This window comes from Dryas octopetala, chromosome 6, assembly GCF_963921425.1.
Source record: "Dryas octopetala chromosome 6, drDryOcto1.1, whole genome shotgun sequence".
Classification (NCBI taxonomy): Eukaryota; Viridiplantae; Streptophyta; class Magnoliopsida; order Rosales; family Rosaceae; genus Dryas; species Dryas octopetala.
The window spans coordinates 15,345,546-15,368,182 of record NC_141371.1 but is presented as its reverse complement, the minus strand read 5'-3'; the positions used below and the strand labels follow the sequence as shown (position 1 = coordinate 15,368,182).

Below are 22,637 nucleotides of genomic sequence, written 5' to 3'. Positions count from 1 at the left end.
TCGAATCACACTTTTTCGAATCACACACAGACAACACAGAAAAAGCCAAAAAAATCCACATCAAAAACCATATGCCTTTTTCGAATCACACCCACCCACACAACACAGAAAAAGCTTAAAAAACCCTAACCGTTTTCGAATCACACACAGACAACACAGAAAAAGCCAAAAATATCCACATCAAAAACCCTACATTCATTAGGGTCCACTTACTTTCATCTGGTTCAGGTGCGCCAGGTGCTCTAAGCTTCGTCATTCTCAAATTCGAACCTCTACCTTGATCGAATCTCTGGGGTGATGGGTTCTTTGTGTTGATTGAGAAGATGGAAGCACAGATCAGATTCCCTCTCTCCAGAAGTTGGGTTCTCTGTGTTGCTTTCGAGAATGGAAATAGCCTAAAAGACATAAACCCACCTATTCGACTTCTACTGAGTGTTCAGGCTCAGTCATTGCCAACGTGGCGGTGAGTCATTGCCAACGTGGCCAAGTGGGGCCCACAAAATACAGAAATGGCACTCATGTGGCACTCAGAGGGCTGAAATGACCATATTACCCACGCCACGTCATCTTTTTGACGGAGGTCAAGACGGAGTGGACGGAATAAGGTTATGTGGGACACGGACTTAAAGTTCAGGTGGTTAGTTGACAGAAATAAAGATTAGGGGGCAAAGTGAGAAACAACCTATAAGTCAGGGGGCAAATGTGCAAATAAGCCATAAAAGTATTGCCTTCTCCTTTGTAGCCAACGTCGTGCCCATCTTCTTAATTCATTTTACGCATTAAATACGGACAAAGGAAAACTCTTGCTTTTGTAAATGATAATGAAGGAACTAGATCTTTGCATTGTTGTAAAAATAAAATCTATGGAATTACTTAGTTGCTTCCAATGGTTTCATAGAAATTATCGTTATTGCACGGAGAAATGTTCATTCCCACCCTACTAGCAATAATGAATCGGCTGGTTAGAAAAAAAAAATAATAATAATAAATAAAAAGGTCAGCCCGAACACTACACCCAGAAAGATGTGGAGAGGAAAGTAGGGAAAAAAAACAAAAGAAATAAAAAACTAAAGCTCATTTAGATCTGCCCTTTTCTCGCAATGATTGAGGATATAAATTCACATTACTACAAGACTTTTACGATAGATTTGGCACCTGAAAGTAGGTGCTCAGAGTAAATCATCTTGGTAATGAGCTGCTATGTGATCACCATTCTAAGCTACTGGTGTAAATAATTTAATCTCTAATTTGTTCCTAGGCCTACTTGAACTATTCAATGACATACTACAAACTAATTTCTTTTCAGAGTACAGACTACCAGTATACTTCCAGTACGACATAAATAATTAAAGCTATCAGTTGTTTGACAAAAAGAAAAAGAAAAAGAAGAAAGCAGTGCTTCCATCAGACTAGGAAAATCTTGTCTTGGAGGCTTCATGACAATGGACACCCTGCAAATCCTTGGGCAATCTTCAAGCAATGGAAATTTCAAAACACTCTTTAGTACCATTGCACCGTGAAGGACCATTTGCTGCACCATGACAACCTGTAGAATAAGCCTTTTCATCAAAACAGTGAACAGTCTGCTGTGCACAAAGCAATTGGACAAATTGCAAATTGCCTTATAAAATAAGCACTGAAGTTTAATAAGTTGAAGAGGTAAAAATAGCATTCTTTTTTCCTAAATTACACAGACCTCCCTTCTCAACGCTATCTTTCAATTGCCATCAACAGTAATTTAAATTTATACCTTTCACAAGTTAAAACGACACAACTGCATTTATTTGTGAACTTTTACAAATATCACTTATTGAATTGAAATTTCATAAGCTAATTAAACATTCACTTCAGCAATTATAGGACTATAAGTGTTGCCAGCTTTCCAAATCTTTTTCATCAAGTAATTCACTTGTATTACACAAATCTATTGACGCCTTAGTATATGCTTGGTATACATTACAAGTGTAGTAATTCTAAAAACTCTATCCACTTCTACTGCATACAGTTCTAAAATTTAACCCCCCAAAAAGAAGACTAGGAGCTCTTTGTCTTCAAAGATAGCCTATTTCTCTCCTACCAAATGCCTACAAAACTGCATGAGTGGTCTCCCAAACCGGCCTATCAATTTAGTTAGAGGGATGGAACTTCCAGAAATTTACAATGGAAAAAAATTTGTAGAAGAGGTGAACCAGTTAAAGAAGTAGATAACAGTAAATTTGTGCAAATGACAAAGTTATAACTTTGAGATAGATTTTGTTCCAAATATCACATTTTATCTTTTCGAGTAACCAAAATAATATAGTCAATGACATTAAGTTAACCGTGATTGTTAGTTGCCCATAATGAGAGAAGCCAACTGTATTTTCGCTAAATCAAATGAGAGGGTAATGTAATCTACACTTGCATATCCCTTAAAATAATACAAAAACAATGCATGTACCTGTGTATTGCTCCTTTGTTCCCAAGAAATATACATGTCCATTAGAGTCTACTTTTGTGAGGAAACATTGTTGTCACCTGCACAAGATTGGTTCCCGTTGCTAACAGTGGCATCTTCAGTCTTAACCCGCCGATAAAAGAGGACATATGCAGCAGCTGACTTCACATCTTCTTCATTTATAGGTGATATGTGACTGTCATCAAAGTTGTACCACCTGTTCTCATCTAGAAGCTGTAAAGTAATTAAGATTTATGAATATTATGCTGTGAACATGTACCAAATGCAGCTGATATTTGAACAAAATCTTTTCAGATACACAGCTTCCCCACTCACCTTGATATGTGCAGTGTAATGCCCACTACCCATGCCACCATAATGATTGATCAAGGCATAGAGTTCATAAAGTTGACGTCGGGAGTTGTTTTTGTGAGCTATGTAATTCGTTAGATCAAAGTCATGAATGGGAAAGTTGACAAAGGTTTCCAGTTTATGCTTCATTGACCTGCTGTATGAGAACCTCTTTAGATGAATGACTAACACTTCTGGAAGCCTCCATAGATCAAGCTTCTTACTTGCTTGCCGTCGCTCCTTGCACTGGGGACAGTACCTTCACCAAATATTTATTAATAGATCATATTAAGTGGTTGAATGGCAAGTTTTCCTCTTTCAACAGAGGGTCATAAACAGGATTCTTTTAACAGATATATGCATAATATTGACAGTTTAGATACATTTCCAGACTACAATTATACTACATATTGCAGGGGATAATTTTTAAATTGCTTCATTCTGATGTCTGAGGCTGCTTCATAAATTTGAGCAGATTGACATTCACAGACAGCATAGGCACTACCAAGAAGTTTGAAAATAAAACTATTTGGTACAGGCAACGGTCTAAAAAAGTGATTTTAGGCTAATCGTGACCCCTTGTGCTAAATCACCATAAATTTGAGCCTAATACATCATGAATATAACAATGGTTGCATATAGTTATCTATATTTCTATATATCATTTGTGTGAATTTGTGTGGGGGAGGGAGGGCTGGTAGAGAGAGAGAGAGACTAACCACATATCTTCGGGCACCAGTGGTTCTTCACGTAGAAAAGCTTCTAGGCAGGTGTACAAGGAGAGAGGTTCAGTGCGGGCTTTCTTTGCTACAGGTCCATATTTGAAGACTTCTGGTAAGTTTTCCAGATAATGCATATCATACTTATCTAAGAGGTCCTGTGACCAATCAACATATACTAGTATTGACGTTGATGAAGAGGCCAGTCTGATGGCCGTCTCTTCCCCCACTGATAGATCAATGCATGCATTACTTTCATCCACCAACTGAAGAGGTAGTTTTAGTGATGTCGCAGGTTTAGAACTAGAGACATCATTATTCACTGAATTTGATAGAGCAGAATCAGTACACGCTTCACCAGAACGCAAGTCAAGAGAGGGGTCTGATGCTGCTGTTGCTGTGCTTACAACAGAAATATCATGTTCCATACTCTCAGTTCTTAGCAATGGAGAAAGCATTGTACAAGCCATCGTCTGTATGTTGCTTCGTATAATTTCATCATCACATGATATTGATGAGACAAGAGGTGTTCCGTAGGGTTTCCATCCTGACGTGATCTGGGGATCACTAGTTCCTCTAGGAGACAAATAGAAGTTAGCATACCAGATAACTCCACACACACAAGTTCAGTTGTTTATAGTTCAAAGTGAGTTAGGTAAATTAACATCAGGTCAATTTTTTACCAATTGTTCTGATTAGGCTAAGGTGAAAATTTGGTTTTGGACAAACTATACCTTGCAGTCTTAACTAAGCAACCAACAATTTTATTTTTTCAGGATGCTTAGTAAATAATTAAATTAATTAAGGGTAAAATGGTTAAGAAGGGACCAGTCAATCAAGTAATGTTATTTTAGGGACCATGTGGACAGGAGAAAACTTAGGATGAGTGGGGGAGAGACTTCTGTGTACATGGTTCTAAGCACTATGCAGACTATAAGGTCAAGATCAAAGTATACATACTTCTCTCGAAGGCGGTGTACCAACTGTATATATTTTGTGTTCTTTGGCAACTTTGGAATCTTGTAAGCAGCAAGATGGTCATCATCTTTGATGGTAGATAATGATATTAATGGGTCTTCTAAAAATCTCTGAATCATATGATTTCGTATCTGTGAACAACAAGATAAATAAGTCAAACCAATTACACACATTCATAAAGAAGTTCAGAAGCATAAGATACCGAATGTACAAATCAACAAACCTCCACAAGCAAAAGTTTCTCACTGTGCTTCACAGAAGTAGCAATGCTAAGCACCTGGATCAAGTCCCTACAACGTCCCTGTTTTGGAACTGTGACAGTGCAAGCAGATGGCAACGCACTTCCATCAGAAGTAAAAACTGTTACTGTCATTGTTCTAGTGGTGGTGGGCTGGAGTGGCAATGAAAGGTACATGAAGGGATCAAATGTAACAGAGACTTTATTGCAAATCGGACAAACCAAAGTTGACTTGTATTGGCCCTGATAAATGGGAAACATTAAATGCATGAGGCAAAACTATTTCATACTTGTCTATATGGATAAAGTAATGGAATTTTAACAACACATTTTGTAGGAGCATTTCTTTAGGAGATTTATGCTGCTGTGAGTGAATACAATGAAAATCTCATAGCATTTATTAAACAATATTCTCATAGTCCTTATAATTTGCACGACCAAAATATCATTTATGCAAACTACGAGGATAAGCATTTCGATTTAGATAGATTCAATGAAAACATCTTTAGCCTTGGAAATACCGATCCATGACTCACTGGCCTTTAAAGCATCAAAACCTAAAAAGTGGAAATTATTTTGATGAATGGGACACAACATCTTGAAGCTTATATTTCACATACATGTACAAGGTGTAGGTTTGATATACATTGTTGGTCTATTCCCTAAAAGCTTAGACTTTTGGGGTTCAGTGGTAGCTTAACAGGGTATTAGAGCCTTGTTTGCAGAAGGTCCTGAGTTCGAAACCTCCAATCCCCATTCCCAACTTCTTTGTTTGTTTGTAGGGTGCAGGTTGAGGCTGCGCTTAAGCGAGGGTGTAAGATTGATATACATCGTTGGCCCATTCCCTAAAAGGCTAAGCTTTTGTGGTCCAGTGGTTGTCTAACACAACGTAGACAACATAATGAATGCCAAGAGAATGGAAAGAAGCTTTTGACTTGAACAAATTGAGGAAAACTGTCCAAAAAATACCCATAGAGAAAGCACACTAGGATAAAAATTGTAAATAAAGGATAAGGAAAGACTTGGGCAGTACAAACCTAGATATAAGCCAAACAAGTGGTAACTTGTCTTTAGAACGGTTTGAGCTTTTTTCAAGAGAAGAAACTGAGTCTCACAAGGTTTCGAGCAAAAAGCATAGAATTGCATATCATTAGTGGGAGTGTCACCTAACATTATTGTTCAACCAAGTGTTATATGTAACTATGTAAGTGCAAGGCAGAAAATCAAAATAACTATTGTGCATGCTTTGTACGTCGCAGATGTAATAATTTAGTACTTAAGAAGAAAATTGAAGGGTTATTTAGCAAAAAGTAACTTATTTTATATTTTACAAATTCAGTAACACCATTCAACTCCCTAAGGTTTGCTTAAAAGGTGCATGCCTCCCCTCAAAGTGCACAACTAATAGTCGCCTCATTTGACTTTTCCAATAATGGCTATAATTAAAAAGGAAAAAACACCCAAAAAAAATGAATGATTACAAAGAGAAAACTACCCTTTTCAGGATTACGTTAACCTCGCACAAGTCAAAAAGCTGCCACTAACCATCATCTCTGCACTCCACCACACAACACCATTTCCAGCACTAAACCCAAATTTCCACTACATCCCAGAATTCTCTCTTTTATTGTTCCCCATCTCAAACCCACTCTACTGCAACTCCTCAAGTTACCTCCACCACTCTTGATCCCATTCTCAATTTCTTCCCATGGACACACGTCACACATCCAAGTTCCACTACAAATCCATCACCAAGGCCCCAAAATTCTAGTTTCCCAAATGCCAAAAAAAAGCTCCAATCGATTACTTTAAGACGTAAACCACATAAGAATCCAAATACCCAAAACCTAAATGATTGGCTTAAAGCTTTGCACAAGAGCTTAAAATTTCAAAACTCAACCTCATATATTTGATTTAAAGAAAAACATCTTTAAAGTTCAAAAAAGCCCATACGAAACTAAAACGAATCATCATGGCATATAAGTACCACTAAACCTCCCTATTCCTGATGCACAAAGTTCCTGACACTGAAACCATAAAACAAGGTAAAATACCATAGGACTGCTAAGTGCTAAGTCTGCTAACTAGTCCATATATAACGACAACCTTTGCAAACAATACCCATAAAGGTCACAACCGGTTGTATTTGTTCTTTTGTATGGCCTCAAAAGCCGTTGGCCTTGATGAGCTCTTTATATTGGATAATATTATAGTATGTGATTTGGAGTTTTGTTGTTTTGGATTAAATTAGCATTAGGTTTGTTTTCCAAAAGGACTATGGTGTTGGACACCAAAGGTGATGGTTGTGACACAACAGGACAGAAAGAAGAGACAACAAATTCAGGAGATCAGATGGGGTCCCGCAATTGAGAAGATATTGTACGTGATACAAGGGTTGGTTGACATTGGGGGTGATGGTGCAAGGTGCAGGAGTAGCAATTGTGGTTGAGACAATGGTGCTGATTCTTGGGTAAGATGATGGAGTGGAAGGAAGAACAAAATAGAAAATTCATCATTCTGAAGGAACATTTTGAAACCAAATAAAAAGATAAAGGCTGACCAATGAGTTTCATCTACATGTTAGATAATGATGTAATTTACCCACATTGAGGAGAAGGCACACATCACTTAACCAATCTTCTTACTCTTGAACTTTTCAAGTATGGAAGATACTTCTTTAAAAATAGATATCTGTATAATTCAAAGAAGAAAAAGAAAACAAGTATAGCAAGCAAAAAGACGAGAAGGAAGCAAGATAGACATCTAGCACCAAGTCCCAACATTGTATAAAAATCAGCAATGTGAACTACCCTCGAAGCACACCAGATTATGGATAACCACATCCACCATTTGGAGAAATAACTCAGCATACCCAAAAGTGTATCGCTTGCTTTACAAATATACCACATCATTGCAAATATACTGATTAAAGTCTTATGACTTGTAAACCCTACATAAGCAATTATCTAGTCCGTCTTTAATTGAGAAAGCATAAAAAGAGGAAAGATAACGAACAGAACAAAAGAAAAGAAAAGATAATGAAAGAACCAACTTGAATTAGAAAAATAATAATACAGAAAAGTAGTAGTAGAATAATAGAATTCTTTATGGCAATCTTGGGGTTGGGGTGGAAGAACTTTGGGGTAGAATAAGGTTTTTGGCTTCACTATGGGTGTCGGTCTAAGTACCTTTAAAGGATTTATCTTTTTCTTCTATTCTTTTAGATTGGAAAGCTACTGTAGGGGATTTATATATAGATTGGCTATTATTGGTTTAGGTAGCTGATGTAGTGTAGTCTTGTGGGAATGTTTTGTTTAGAGGACCATTGTCCTCGCTCCTCAGCCATGTACATGTTGGCTTTGTTAATAAAATTCAGTATCTTCTCACAAGAACAATAAAAAATAAAAACACTAAGTAGTGTAGTAGCACTGTTGTGTCTGCATGCAAGTTTAACACTTTTATAAGGAACAGTATTAACCGATAAGTTTTTGGTATCTAATATTTTTAACAATATACTCACTTGGCATACATCAACAATTATAGAATCATTACGAGCAATGTGATTTGCCCAATACTCATCAGCGACTTCTTCATCAGGTCGGCCATCAGCATCTTTAGACTTTATGTAAGGTTTGTGCTTCACACGATTAAGATCTTCATGAAGACCATCTAGCAAAAATGCCAAGAGTTCCTGAACAACAATTAGCATTTTGGTTAATGCAAATTGCATGTATATGGTGGTGAAAACCTAATGTCAAGTACCAAACCTGAGAATCGTGCTGATTGTAACCGCTAAACTGTGGTGCAAAACGAGCAAGTTTTGTTTTAAAAGGTCGAGGAGCAACTGGTGTTCGTCCAGGTGCCCAAAGCTTCCGAAGTAAATCACCAAATGCTAGAGCTAGCTCGCCCTACATTTTGACCAATTCAATTCAGTAAAATTTAGAAAACATAGAAACAATGACACCATCTTGATATATCCCAAAAATTGCTTGTTTGGATTTCCACTGACAAACTAATTTCATCAAATATCAACCGCAAAACCCTCAAGTAGAGTCAAGGCTTGAAAAAGTAACCATTGCAAATTAACTATAGTATTAGAAACTTACAACCATGCCCAGAGGGTTTTCCCAGTTTATCTCTTGATGATAATCTTCCCGAAAATATCTAGCAAACTCTGGTGTATGAACAAGGCACTGTATAGCACTATTCATAAAACAAGTATTCCCTAGGTTCTGCAACCCAGTCAAACCACCAGACGACCCCCTTGTACTAACACCAACTGTTCCATATGTAGTTTCCAATTCTCTAGCTGAAGTCAGGCTTTGATTTTGTGCAAGCTCTGTGCTGTAGCTTCTTGTTGCACCCTTGCTTGCAGACAAACCTCCTGCAATTGACAAGCTTGACTTAGAAGGCTCTACAAGAACAGAGGCAGCTTCCTTCTCCAAAGATCCATTGTACCGAACAGAACTCGTGTGTACATTCGATGCAGTACCATTGACAGGGTTAAGGACCTCCACCAGAACCTGTTTCAATTGATCATAGAAAAAAACCAAAATGAAATTAGAAAAGAAGAGAGTAATAAGTACTTGCACATGAAGAAAGCTCGCCAGAATTTAGACATGGGACCAAGCTACATGTTTTATTCCCTATGACTTTTACCAAAGATGTATAAGTAATAGAAGTTTGTGCATCATTGCATCACTAACTAACAATTCCACACTAAAAGAAATGAGTTACTTCATAGTGAGTGAACATATAAAAGAGGGACTACACAAGGTTGCTTCTGTGGCAATTCTCAAAAAAATTTTGATAGTCAAAAAAATTCTTCAAATAATTATGAATAGTTAAAAAAAAATCTTTAATTAATCATGAACCTGTACTGGTCCATTATCCAAGCATCAAGCAATGATATACATTGTCCTATAAACACTTACAAAAGCAACAGAGGCATGAAACATATTTATGCTCCTGCTACATTAAGGAGCATGTCAAAGCAATGTCGCCAGTCAAACAGGTACGCAGAACAGAACTAAATTGTTATAGATAGCATCTAATATATGTAAGCCTAATGAGATAAGAAGAAACTATGTTTGAGAACACATAGGATAAATGCATATTACTTTTAGGAATTGGATAAGATTTTTTTAATTGAATATTTTTGGATAGGTTTTTATTATTGAATATTTTTAGTAATATTTCCTTTAAATCTTTTGTGGGAAGGGGGCAAGCAACAGTGTTTCTTATTATGTTCCATATACATCATGTAGAAAATAGAAAAAAATAATAATAACCACACTGAAAAGGATGCCAAGCCATATGAAACCAACAATAGTTCTTCGAAGGATCAAAAATACACCAAAATCCAGATATATAATTTCCTCCTTACCACCATAACATCAAACCTTTGCCCATCCAAAATCTTGCTTTTCCTTTTTTCCCTAAAGGCCATAAAACTACATATTCAAGTAATCTACCATAATAAATGCTCCCTTAGGAGACCAAGCACACTGTATGCAACCATTCAATGCTTTCCCAAAAGAGGAAGGCATTGCTCTGATCCAGGATCTCCAAGAAACATGACCATTTCATGTGAATTCACAATGAAGTTTAGTACTCTGCACTGCTTCCTTAACGGCCTGACAAACTACACAACCAAGAATTTTTTCCTAGTTGAACATAAAATTGTTAGTAGTTCAAAGTTTGTCAAGAAGAGTAAAACACAGATAGAAAGCAAACTTAGGTTCTAGCAGAGACTTCTGAACAGAATTTTCAGGAAAGAGATGGTGGCCGTTCCCGTTCCATAGCAAGAAAGACTTAACTGTTAATGCACTGATTATGTACCTATAACATTTTGTCACGATTTACTGACCCTGACCTTGCAATATATATAAAAATAGTAAAATCACCTAGATATCAATTCTTTATCTGGCTGACAACATATTTTTTAGCTAACAAGATTTCCCACCTCCAGGACATGCATTCTTAATTGTCAATAGAGAATAACACCTTACTACAGAGGACTACTAGCACATAATATACCATTCCAAATATTAAATAAGGCCCATCACAGACAGAAACCCATCTCTAAATCAGTGACAGGCCTTGGTATTGTACTCACAGTCACAGCCCACAACCATAAGAAGCCACACTTACAGACACATTTCTTCCATTCCTATTCATTATGCACACAATGATCTTTGTCACTCATCAAGAGACCTTGGTAAGTAAAAGAATATAATAGATAGAAATCCCACAATTTAAAACAAAAAACTAGTGTGATGGAAGGTAAATAGATTTTGTAAATACATCTCTTGTTCAGAAAGGTCCTAAGAGTTTTTTTTTTTTTGGCCAGGAGATCCTCTAAGAGCTAAATGACTTGATTAAAGCTAGTCAGAATGTAACACCCCCAAGAACTCATCTTTAGAAGTCACGACATGCCAGACAAAGTGGGTCAAGAAGCTAAATTGAAGCATTTGGAGGTAGATAATTCAAAGAATGCTCTCATTAACCAAGATAATTAAGTAGGGGGAGGTATCTTGTTAACTATGATTCAGGAGGCCAATATCATCCAGAGAATATCTTTTTAAAAAATAAAAGTGTCCAATGCAAAACAAATGCTCTTGAAACTGATACGGCGAAAAATAATAATTAAACAGTTGTATTGCTGACGCATAGCTATAATACAAAAGCACTATAATCATTCTTTATCTTATTTAAAAGAAAAATTTGGGTTCAAACTTTAAATACCCATAACAAATTTGTTAACATAGGAATCTAATGAATCATTAAAACAAGAGTACTGTGTCGGAGATTCCAAGTTTAAGAAATTACTTTGTCATTGTAGCCTTAAATTCACAGAACATGAACCATGAACAGAAATTGATTAACATGTCTAGATGTATGCATAACTTTTGAAAGAGCTTTCACATGGATATAATATGAAAAATATAGCATCATAGGGAAAATATGAGTTCATATGCTAAAGCATAATCTTGCACAGTGATTCTGAGAATTAAGGAAAAGGGTTAGATTTTGGACATCACTTTGGGCTTCAGTTTCATCAGAATTTAGGGACATATCGTTCTTGGCAATACTATTCAAATGGAAGGCTGCAGTGTTTTAGTTATACAGTCTGTTTAAAGGCTTGTGTGAGATTATGTTAGTTGTTACGTATAACTTGCTCTAGGTGGATATATCATCCACTTTGTATGAACTTTTTGTGATTGAATAAAAATGCTATCTTTTTTTAAAAACAGAAAAACAAAAAAAATAGTGGTTCCAAGAAACATGCAAATGATGGAATATAGAGACCTACATCCTGATCCATCTGTATATTGGCATCATCAAGTGTTTTATCCATGTCGTTCATCAAGGCATGTTTCCGGCATCCATAGTAATCCCAAATGCATACCTGCAGTGGAGGAAATCTTGAGTACCAAAATACTGGGAAATGAGCCTCTGAAGCAAATATTGTAGCTGAGAAATAGAAAATTTGTACTTGTTCCAAGCTAAGATCAAAAATATCACAAGCTCTTCTGTGAAGCTCTCCAATGGTTTCCTGCCCAAAATATTTAATCTCCAGATAAGAAAAATCAGCATATACTTAGGAAGACCCTACTGTAAGAGGCCAACCGCCACTACAGAAAGTGGTATATCATGACCTGCCACATATTATACCTTCTTGCTTATTCTTATAGTAGAGCGGTCACCTTTTGGCTTCACTAGTAATTGAAGACGCAGAGGGTACACTTCTACGGCCATCTCCATTTGAGAAAGACCTGCACTAATTACTTTCCTAGGCAATGTTGGACCACCACCATACCTACAACCAGAAAACATGCATTAATTCCTTTGATACTTTATTTTGCAGGAATACAGCACAAGTAGTCTAGATTAACAATTCCTCCAGCCACATTAAGAAATTGAGAAAGCAACAGGCTGAAAACATGGAGATGAAACTTGATATCGCTTAACATGGTCAATCATTTAAGAGTAAGAAGAGATAGCAGACACAGTCTTCGCCACCCCTTCCGACCCCAAAATATGTATGCATTGTAGGGTCACTTGACTGCAAACCTATAGATATTTTCAGAAAGACCAGACTTCTTGAAAAATTGACTTTTGCAATCAACCAGTTATAGAATTTGATTTGTTAATACGAATTATAGAATATGATTAATTCAATACAAAAAGTGGTCTGCCAGAATTGCTTATACAATAACATTTCCCATCATCCCTTTGTAAACCAATGGTGTCTACAGGAAGCCTAGTACATCTTTTGTCCTGATAAAAGCCTAGTAACATTTCCCACATGTGAAAACGTTATATATACTAATTGACATTTTCTTAATAAAAAAGAAAAGAAAAAACAAGAGTCAAAATTGTATATTTACAATCATATAGATGTGAATATTATTATGCAGAGTGGTAGGCAAAACAAAGAAAGGCATCACATTTTTCACACCATGTATGCAATTGGTTCCAAACTTCTTGAGGGAGCAACACATAATCGCGACCTTCTAATAAAGTGCCATGTATCTCAATGCCGGCATTGGTGTTCACTGATGCTGCTGCATCATGTATCAAGTCAGAATTATCAATACCAGCAGGCCTCTTTAAGCTACTTGAACCAACCGAATCACAATGCTCTGACACAGAAGATACATCATTTGGGTTATTCGTTTGGTCTTGGTTTACGTAATCAATCCAATGTTGCCACCATCTGTATTAGAAGAAATTTTCATAAGCAATATGACCCTAAAAACCAAAAGCATTCTTGAGAACATGTGAAGTCACAGCCCATTTGGTCAGCAAAAGCATGATTCTTTTTCTCTTAAACAAAAACCCAGAAAAAGTACCGAAAAATTCACACTGAAGAACGAATTTCTAATAATTCAAAAAGAAAAAAATTCAAATGCAGTATTTATTACGGAAAAAAATCTTATTTAAATAAAAATAAAATAAAAAGCTTGAACCTTTGGGTAATCAAGTAGAACATGTCGCCCTCTTTGGAATTGGCTTCGGCAGCCAAAGCAATGTCTCTTATCAAAATCCTCTCTTCCTCTGGCGTAAGCTCCGAACTGCTACTGCTACTGCACATCGATACCTCCGCCATCGCACGCCGATCTGAATGGTTCTGCTATGCAAATTTGGAGAGGAAACGAGGTGGGGAAGAAATGTTGGGGAAAGAAGTCGGTGACGGTGAGAGTAAAATAGCGAGAGCAACTTGAGTTTTTGAAACGGACGGTTTGGTAACCCAGCAAAATCCAAGTTCATAAACAACCAAAACCCTCACTCGAGCTTTTACTAAACAGTATATCTGAGCCCAAGCATTTTAACAACAAGCCCAAGTTCCAAGCAAGAGAGGTTAAAAAATGGGTTAAGATTAGAATTGAAAGGTTCGTTAATTATAAGGTCACACAATAGATTTGGTTATCCACCAGTACAAACCCCTTTAGGCTTTACGTTTGAGGACAAAAGTAGCACCAATCGATCAGCAAATTTGTGTGGGCATCGGCGGTTCACACAAATTCCAATTGTAGTTTACACAATAAAAAAATAGTAACTTTAGGTTTAAGAGTTTTTTTTTTTTTTTTTTTTTTAAGTCTAAAATGAAAAAGCCTATAATCGGCTAATCCATTTGCAAAAACACGATGACAGGCCAGTCTACTTTAATGAGCCGAGCGCTCAGTACTATTCACCGAGCACTTGACACTATTCACCGAGTGTTTGACAATTAATACCACTATGCAACAGTAACTATTTGAATTTCATAAAACACTTGTGTTATACTATTATTAATTGTCATTATACGACAATGGCAATTTGCCCATTTCAAAACAAATAACACGATGAGCACTCAGCTCAAAAAATATAGAAAAAATTATAACGTAGGCTTTATTTGTCCAAAGTGGACATATATCATTGCAACCTTTTATGTGTGTTCATTTATCATTAAGGGTTGTAAAATAGAATTTAGAGTAATTTACTTTAAATTTAAAACTAATAAATCTCTTAAAACATACTTTTTAAACACACTAAATAAAATCTTAATCAATCCTACAAATAAAAAATAAAAAATGGCAAAAAATAAAGAAAATAACAATAAGTACAACTGGACAGTGTTCTCTATATACTACATTGCTATTATGCTTTTTTTGTGTTTTTTTTCTTAAATGGAGAGATTAAGATAGAGGCGCTACTGATAATTTTATGATTCAAACTCAGGTAAACCAGATTGGGACAGTGACTGAGACCATTGAAGTGGTGAAGCTGGCAAAGGATGCTCATTACAGAGTGATGACATCTCACAGATGTACGTGGTGAAACTGAAGAAGGCCCACTAGGGAATGCTGTAGTAAGGGACTTCTGAATAATTATGAAGTCGTCAATATTCCAGGGGCCCAAGAACTAGATATGCATATTGCAGTACGTACGGGAAAGAGTCCAGTTTTTTTTAGTGCATGGTTATTAATTTGTGCATTATTTTCTAGGGTCTTTTACTCCTTTCTTGCTTTGGTTTTTGCAATTGCATGCGAGTTTCTTTGTGGTGCTAGAGTGCTCTCTCTCTCTCTCTCTCTCTCTCTCTCTCTCTCTCTCTCTCTCTCTCTCTGTGTAAGTGTACACTTTTATTTTGTAATTATTTCAGCATATATATATAGGCATTATGCTATACATACATGATAAGTTATATATCTAATTGCGGAAGAAAAAGGATACTTGACCTAAAAGGTCAAGATGAAAAATAAATTTAACCGACATGCAATTCACTTAGCTCAATACTTAATTATCTTGCAGGACAAAATTAGAATCGAGCGCTCGGCAATTTTTGCCGAATACTCAGCAACTACATATGCACGCTACATTTGCATTCTAAAAATTGCATATGTAAGCTCAAAATGCCCTAAAAACTGTAGATGCAATTCTAAAATTACTTTCAAATATGCATCTCCATCTCAAAAAGGTTGTAGATGCAGGCTGCAATACCTTCATTCATGGTTGGTTGTCAACAAGAATTAATGAAAGTATGATAGCAAGACTAGATGCAAATAAGACAAGAAAAAAACATTTAAAAAAAGAAACTTGAAATCAGCTAAAAAGATGTATGGGAAACTTTTGTGTGAAAATTAATTAACTACATAAAGATATAAGGAGGTTTTCATGTGAAATTTTGAAAATTGATCGAATTGGTGATCAATCATTTGGCATTTGAACCATATGAGTATATATATTCTCTTAATTAAAGAATAAAAGCAATATGAAATTATAAGGATAATTGTAACAACTGAATTGACAAAATTAATATAACAAAAACCAAGAGATCGAGAAGCGTGTGATGACTTTTTAATAGTGTCAATTGCACCTAACTTTAGTGTTATTGATTGTGAACCTGACTTCTCTTTAATTATCTATACTGCGACAAGTACTTTGTCCTTACATAAAATATTGACCTCTTCTAAGCGGTTGTAAGTATAAAAGCAAGCACATACTATATAATACAAAAGATTGACGACTTGGATTCCACCAACAAGCCAGTAGTAGTATTCTAGTCTTCCCCTATTGAAGTTCCTATCAGGTAGCCAATTATTAGAATTTGTGTTGCCTGAATACTTATGAACCAATGTGACCATCAATGTACCTACATAATTCCCAATTGATATTGCTATCCAGTGTAGCGCTGTTGCAGTGCTCTTCATGCTTTCCGGAGACTGATCATAAAGAAACTCCAAGTGCCCGACATGCATGAAAACTTCAGCAGCACCATGGATGCAAAACTGAGGAGCCAACCAAAAAACAGTTATGGGGATAACGGCTTTTGGGTCATCCAGTAAGTTGTGATTGGCAGCAACCGATTTCCTTTTAATCTCAACAAATGATGCGACAAACGAAGCGAGGATGTTGATGGCAAAGCCGATCCCCATTCTTTGGAGGCATGTGATACCGGCCGGATTGCCGGTGAAGCGGCGAGCAAATGGGACAAAGAGACGTTCGTAAAGGAGGAGGCCGATGAGTGTAGTTAGGATACCAAAGATTGAGAGACTAGCTGGTTCGATTTCGAAGGACTGAGTAAGATGACGGTTCATAGTGCGAGCTTGTTGGATGGTGAAACTGTGTTGGTGTGAGGTTGAGGTCACAAGTAAGATGGCTGCAGCTGAAATGGGTAGCATTCTGATCAGGGATTTCAGCTCTTCAACACGATGGACAGTGGCAAGCCTCCATAGGTTTGGTGGAGTACTACCCACCTCATTCTCATTAACTATTGCAGCTCTATCAAACCACCTTCAAATTAATTAACAAATTAGTTACTTAGGAGATAGCTAGCTACTTAATTAATGGATAATTAATCTTTAATTTGGTCACAAGCATATATATATATATAGTGGCAACCACACCGGCCAGTTCATCACTTAGCTAGATTTTAGGTTTTAAATATCAAATTTTAAGCTGCTAATCATAGTTAAAACCTAAAATATATATGACCTCCAATAGTGATTCTATACTCTAACTCATGCTGTCCTTTAGTTTGGGTTTTACCGAACCGACTGAAATTTTTGGTTTGGTAAACCGATTTTCACAATTCGAAATGTAAAAATCCAAAACTAAAAAAATCTGAAAAAAGTTTGTTTGATTTTCGTAAAAATCGAAAAAAATTGATAAATCGACCGATTACCGAAAATTATTACTAAAAGAAACCGAATCAATTATTACCGAAAATACCGAAATATATACCGAAAAACTGAAACAATTACCAAAATTTAGTTATATATGCTTATATAATACTAGTATATTAGTGGTACAATAAATATTAAACTACTAATATTATAAACAACTATAAGAAAATACAATTGTATAATAGTAAATATTATTATTTTTAGGAAAATAAGAATCTCATCTTTAGGTAAGTAATACATATATATAGAGAAGTGCTCTAAAGCTAACTAGTTAATAAGTTAATAGAAAACTAACCATGCTTTTGGGTCCACCACATAACTAATCTCATAATCCAAACCATTCATTTTTTAGGTCATACTTCAAAGATCATTATTGTAAAAAATTAACTACATTAGAAATCATTTAGTCATTTAATTGTGATAAAATAAATATGCGGTCACTGTTTTTGATAAAGCATATAAATAATTGTTATCATAATCAAATGACTAAATGACTTCCGATTTTGGAGATTTTTTATAGAGATGATCTTTGAAATAGGGCCTAAAAAATTAATGATTCGGATTTTGAGATTACATTGTGCAATAGGCCCAACAAAGTGGTTAGCTTTATATTAATTTGTCAACCAGTTAGTTTTAGAACATTCTTGTATATATATATATATATCTACTCATATTTATTGGTATATATACATACTAAATTAATAGGATATGTACTAATATATATTATTAAACTACTTATACTAGTATATATTACTAATATTAATATTATTGCAATTAATACTAGCACTATACTAAACTACTAATACTACTCGTGAAAATATATAGTCATCAAACATTATATTCTATGCATCATATTTTATTAAATTTCAATTTATATTGGTATATAATAATTAATATTATTATAATTAAATAAAAAATGAACCGAAGATATACCAAAGTGAATCAAAAATAAAACGAAAGTAGTCGATATCAAAATTACCAAAATCAAACCGAAAACCGAAGTTTACAAAAAAATACCAAAACCAAAAAATACCGAAATTTTTTATTTTATTTCGGTAAACCCCAATACCAAACCGAACCAACTGATGGGCAGTCCTTGAGTCTAAAGTCTAAGGTAAGCAATCATGTCGTAAATACTATTAAAAAGTAAGAAAAAGTGATAATAGACTAATAGTACGTGGTTGTGGATCGAAGCCCTGTTGTTTTTTTTTTGTTTTTTGTTTTTTTGAAATTCTATGGACTGATCGGTGCTAAATTTGGAACTTAATAAATTTTGAAGAATATATAATTGTATATTATATAGTTAACTAAATTACGTACCTCAATTGATGGGTGTGTAAGAGCTTTCCATGCAAAGAAATAGCAGCATCAAGCTCTGTATTTCTGTACAAGAGCATTGGGTCTCCTGGCAACTGTGCATTCCTCTTCTTAAAAGCAGCAACAATAACTTGAACCAACCTAAGCAATGGACTACCTCCCGCTGGTTTCAATTTTTTATAAAATGGAGAACCCACCACAAAAGCCACAACTGATAGAGCCATGGCTACAGTAGGAATACCAAGACCCCATCCCCATCCCACATTGTCTTGAATGTAAACCACAACAGTTAAAGCAGTGAGTGTTGCCATTCCCATGCAAAAATAGTACCAATTGAAGAAATTCCAATTACTTCCCCGATGATTATTTGGTGGTGATTTGGTGGTGATCATATTGGTCATGTTAAATTGGTCGGCAGCAAAGGCAACAACGCAAGGCTTGATGCCACCTGAGCCAAGAGAGGTGAGGAGAAGAGAGATGTAGAGGATCCATAGCTGTGAAGTTGATGCTTCCTTGCACTTCACTTGTGTTGGGCATGGTGGAGGCCGAAGTGATGGGAGTAGTGCTGATATTGTGATGCTCACCAATCCCTACTACAACATATATATTACATTTATATTCTAGTAATATTTAATTAATTGAGTTATAAAATTATTTAATTACTGTTACAAAACGAGCTTTTTGGCACGGCACGCAAACAAACTTTTTCCATTGATACAATTAAAATTGTGAATTTTACTAAGTGATGAAGTAAAAAAATAAAGTAATCATTAAAGATGTAAGATTACTTGGCCACAATTCATTATTCTATAGCCCAATCCACTCTCTTGCTTCATTCATTGTGAATTTAAAAAAAAAAAAAAAAACTAAAAAACGAAGTCAAAATAAGCAAAAAAAAAAAAAAGAGAGAGAAATTCACCTTATATTCCTATCACTATGTCCTATTTTTCCACTCACCTTGTTTTTACACCTCACATTAAATTTCAAAAAATATAAAAGCACCCTTCTCACCTCTCATTAATCCTATGATATCTTCTAGAGAGAATTATATATAGTAATGGTCCTCGAACTTTACCTCAATTATCACTTTGGTCAACGAACTTATTATTTAAATTATATAGTCCACGAACTTTCACTTGTGCATCACTTTAGTCCATTATGTCAATTTTATCTATATTTTTTTGTCAATTTTAGTCACGTATATTACGTTGGGAAAAAAAAAAAAAGGGATGAGTTATCATTTTCACCTTTCAAAAGTGGCTCATATGCTTGACATGTGACTAAAATTGACGGAAAAGTGGATGAAATTGACATAATATAATTAAGTGATACACGGGTGAAAGTTCGTGCACTATAGAGTTTAAAAAACAATTTCGTGGACCAAAGTAATACTAAGGGTAAAGTTCGAGGACCATTGTTGTCATTTGCTCTATCTTTTAATATACTAACTCAAACATTCACACACAAAACGCTTTTCCCATCCCCTCAAACTATATATCATCTCACTCACCCATCTTTTTCTATAATTTTTTTCTTTTTTAAACCCTAACATATATTACTCTATCACCAAAACTTAAAATCGATGATACTATTTAGTATGAATGAATGCAACATGCATGGTTGTTGTGTGGGTTGGGTATTGAGGGGGAAGGCTCCCCATATTAGAATTGGGCTTTTAGTACCGATTCAAATCAAATAGCTAGCTAATATTATCGATTTTAGTTTTGGTGATATAATATAATTAGGGTTTATAAAATAAAGAAATTATGAAAAAAAAAAAAAATGGGTGGGTGTGATGATAGTTTAAGGGGTGGGAAGAATGTTTAGTGGGTAGATGTTTGAGTTATTTATTAATTAGGGGCATCATAGGAATGATGAGAGATGAGAATAGTGCTTTTATATTTTATTAAATTTTATGAGGGGTGTAAAAATAAGGTGGATGTGAGAAATATGAAAGATGTGAGAATAAGCGCTCTTTTATTTATTTATAGAAGTGAAAAGAGGGAGGTGGAGGGAGAAACCTATCCGGAGAGGGTAGAGGGGGAGAGAATTGTTGTCTAATTGATTTCTGAGCAATAAGATCGAGTAGTTAGTGGACTTTATAATTATTATTTTAATTTAATTTAAATGACTTTTACTATGAGAGAGAGAGAGAGAGAGAGAGAGAGAGAGAGAGAGAGAGAGAGAGAGAGAGAGAGAGAGAGAGACCAATTCATAGATGATGGAAGCTATGGTAATTGTCCAAAACCGGCCAGCAAAAGAGTCAGCAATCAAAGCACCAATAAGTGGGGTGAAGCTAGCAGTGCCCATGAAGTTGCTGAGGATGTTAGAGGCTTTTACAAGTGGGATGTTGAGTACTTGGGTCAGATACGTTATCATGTTGGCATGGAACCCAGTGATAGCAAATCTATCACACATCTCATTTGCTGTAAAAATTAAACAAAAACAAAATTAATGTTATAAAGTAGTATTTGCTGCAATTAATGAAGAAGACGTACGTAAGTGCATATATACTTGCATACCAAGGATGAATGGCACTGTTTTGATTCCTCCAAGCTTTTTTTCCCTGCTCTTCTTAAGATGCTCTTCATTCTGATCATGCTTCTCATTCTCACCCATACTCTCTTTCTCTAATTCTATATATCGCTGGTTTAATCCATAGGCAATATTCAAGAGGCTATAATAAACATTAAAGTGAAGTTAGGACAATACGTACTTGATCATCTATTTGGCAAATTACCACAGATGTCGGACCCACATATATATATATATATATACACCTTTTTGTTGTTATATTATATGAAACTGACCCCTTGGCAAATTGACAAGCGTATCATTTTTTATTTTTAATCGTTTTTTCTTTGAATATGTTGTAGTATTGTATTAAAAAAAATCATGTAAATATTTTTTCTTATGCAATTGGTTGTAATTAGACTGAACGTTCAAACACTAATATTAAGCATTCAAATGCTTGATGCAAATTCTTCCCAACATTTTAAAATGGACCAAATTAAGTTTAGTGATATAACTCTGAGAAAAAATAGTTATAAATTAAGCAGTTGAGCATTTAATAAACTATATTCTTAAAAGTGATGTGAGTTTTAAAAGCAGTATTAAACCATTTGGTAAATTTTAAGCTGCATGTGTATAATAACTAAAACTGTGGTGAGTAGTACATCCACAACAGTTTTAAAAAGCATGTAAGGATGATGCTTTTAAAAATGGTGGTGAGTAAACCACAATTGTGAGAAAAAGCATCTTTTACTCTCTTTTTTTACTAAACACCAAACAAGTTTGGCTCACCATAATTGTAATAAAGAGCTGCTTTCGAATGTCAAACAACCTAGGGCCTTAGTCTTTATTTAGAATATTGACATATTCTGTGCATAAACTCTCCCATGTATTCTTATTAATTATTGACCCTTAACTTTATCACAAGGCAATGGCTGTAAGTCTCATCTTAAATAAATAATTTTGGCCTTCCAATCAAGAGTAATATATGTGGTCTCGGGTGTGCGTAGTGTTGGCGCATTTCAAGAATCCCATGTTGTGTGGTTTTTGGCCTTTCAGGAGTAGTATAAGCAATATATGTTATACAAGTCTTTTGTTTCTTAGCATGAAGCTCAAGCTTTTAATCCAAGAGTTCTATTGGCTACTTATGTGAGAGACGATCTAGGATGAATTATAATGCCTTGATAGATATATATTATGTATGGGTGTACTGCTAAATATTGAGTGAGTGTAATAATATAAATTAACTAGGGATAACTCGTGCCGTTGGCATGTTCAAAGGAGAAATTAATTTATTTAATTAAGAAAATTTAATGTTAAGGAAAAATTAATTAAGGAAAGAGAGGAGGCAAACCAATTTTCATGGGCGGGAAAATAAATTTAGAAAATAGATAACGGACCATTAAATGAAAGCC

The 22,637-nt window shown here is 35.2% G+C and overlaps 2 protein-coding genes across 4 annotated transcripts; both read right to left on the bottom strand.

Annotated features, from left to right (window-relative positions):
• Positions 1-1,053: 1,053 nt before the first annotated feature.
• On the bottom strand, positions 1,054-14,095 carry UBP5 (ubiquitin-specific protease 5). 3 transcript variants are annotated; one of them, XM_086247374.1, is made up of 15 exons: positions 13,699-14,095; positions 13,188-13,445; positions 12,401-12,545; positions 12,222-12,281; positions 12,039-12,134; positions 9,216-9,246; positions 8,830-9,107; positions 8,491-8,631; positions 8,244-8,414; positions 4,709-4,966; positions 4,468-4,616; positions 3,508-4,083; positions 2,774-3,047; positions 2,441-2,671; positions 1,054-1,546 (listed from the first exon to the last, which is right to left on the bottom strand). In XM_086247374.1, exons 1-14 carry the CDS (start codon positions 13,836-13,838, stop codon positions 2,489-2,491), a joined length of 2,760 nt encoding a protein of 919 aa, XP_086103500.1. In that variant the 5' UTR covers positions 13,839-14,095; the 3' UTR covers positions 1,054-1,546; positions 2,441-2,488. The 3 variants fall into 3 exon arrangements, with proteins under 3 accessions (XP_086103500.1, XP_086103499.1, XP_086103498.1); XM_086247373.1 differs by having other exon boundaries at positions 8,830-9,246; positions 13,699-14,094; XM_086247372.1 differs by having other exon boundaries at positions 8,830-9,246; positions 12,039-12,281.
• Positions 14,096-16,131: 2,036 nt separating this feature from the next.
• On the bottom strand, positions 16,132-21,345 carry LOC147282746 (protein NRT1/ PTR FAMILY 3.1-like). The gene is made up of 4 exons (XM_086248271.1): positions 21,234-21,345; positions 20,920-21,137; positions 18,715-19,301; positions 16,132-17,002 (listed from the first exon to the last, which is right to left on the bottom strand). Exons 1-4 carry the CDS (start codon positions 21,328-21,330, stop codon positions 16,132-16,134), a joined length of 1,773 nt encoding a protein of 590 aa, XP_086104397.1. The 5' UTR covers positions 21,331-21,345.
• Positions 21,346-22,637: the final 1,292 nt, after the last annotated feature.

Excerpts from the sequence above, each read along its gene's own strand:
- UBP5 (XM_086247372.1), bottom strand. The coding sequence starts at position 13,838 with ATGGCGGAGGTATCGATGTGCAGTAGCAGTAGCAGTTCGGAGCTTACG. Across the intron at positions 13,446-13,698 it reads TTCTACTTGATTACCCAAAG|ATGGTGGCAACATTGGATTG; the intron begins GTTCAAGCTTTT and ends CTTCTAATACAG. Across the intron at positions 12,282-12,400 it reads CTATAAGAATAAGCAAGAAG|GAAACCATTGGAGAGCTTCA; the intron begins GTATAATATGTG and ends TATTTTGGGCAG.
- LOC147282746 (XM_086248271.1), bottom strand. The coding sequence starts at position 21,330 with ATGGGTGAGAATGAGAAGCATGATCAGAATGAAGAGCATCTTAAGAAG. Across the intron at positions 21,138-21,233 it reads AACAGTGCCATTCATCCTTG|CAAATGAGATGTGTGATAGA; the intron begins GTATGCAAGTAT and ends TAATTTTTACAG. Across the intron at positions 19,302-20,919 it reads CTTCCATCATCTATGAATTG|GGATTGGTGAGCATCACAAT; the intron begins GTCTCTCTCTCT and ends ATGTTGTAGTAG.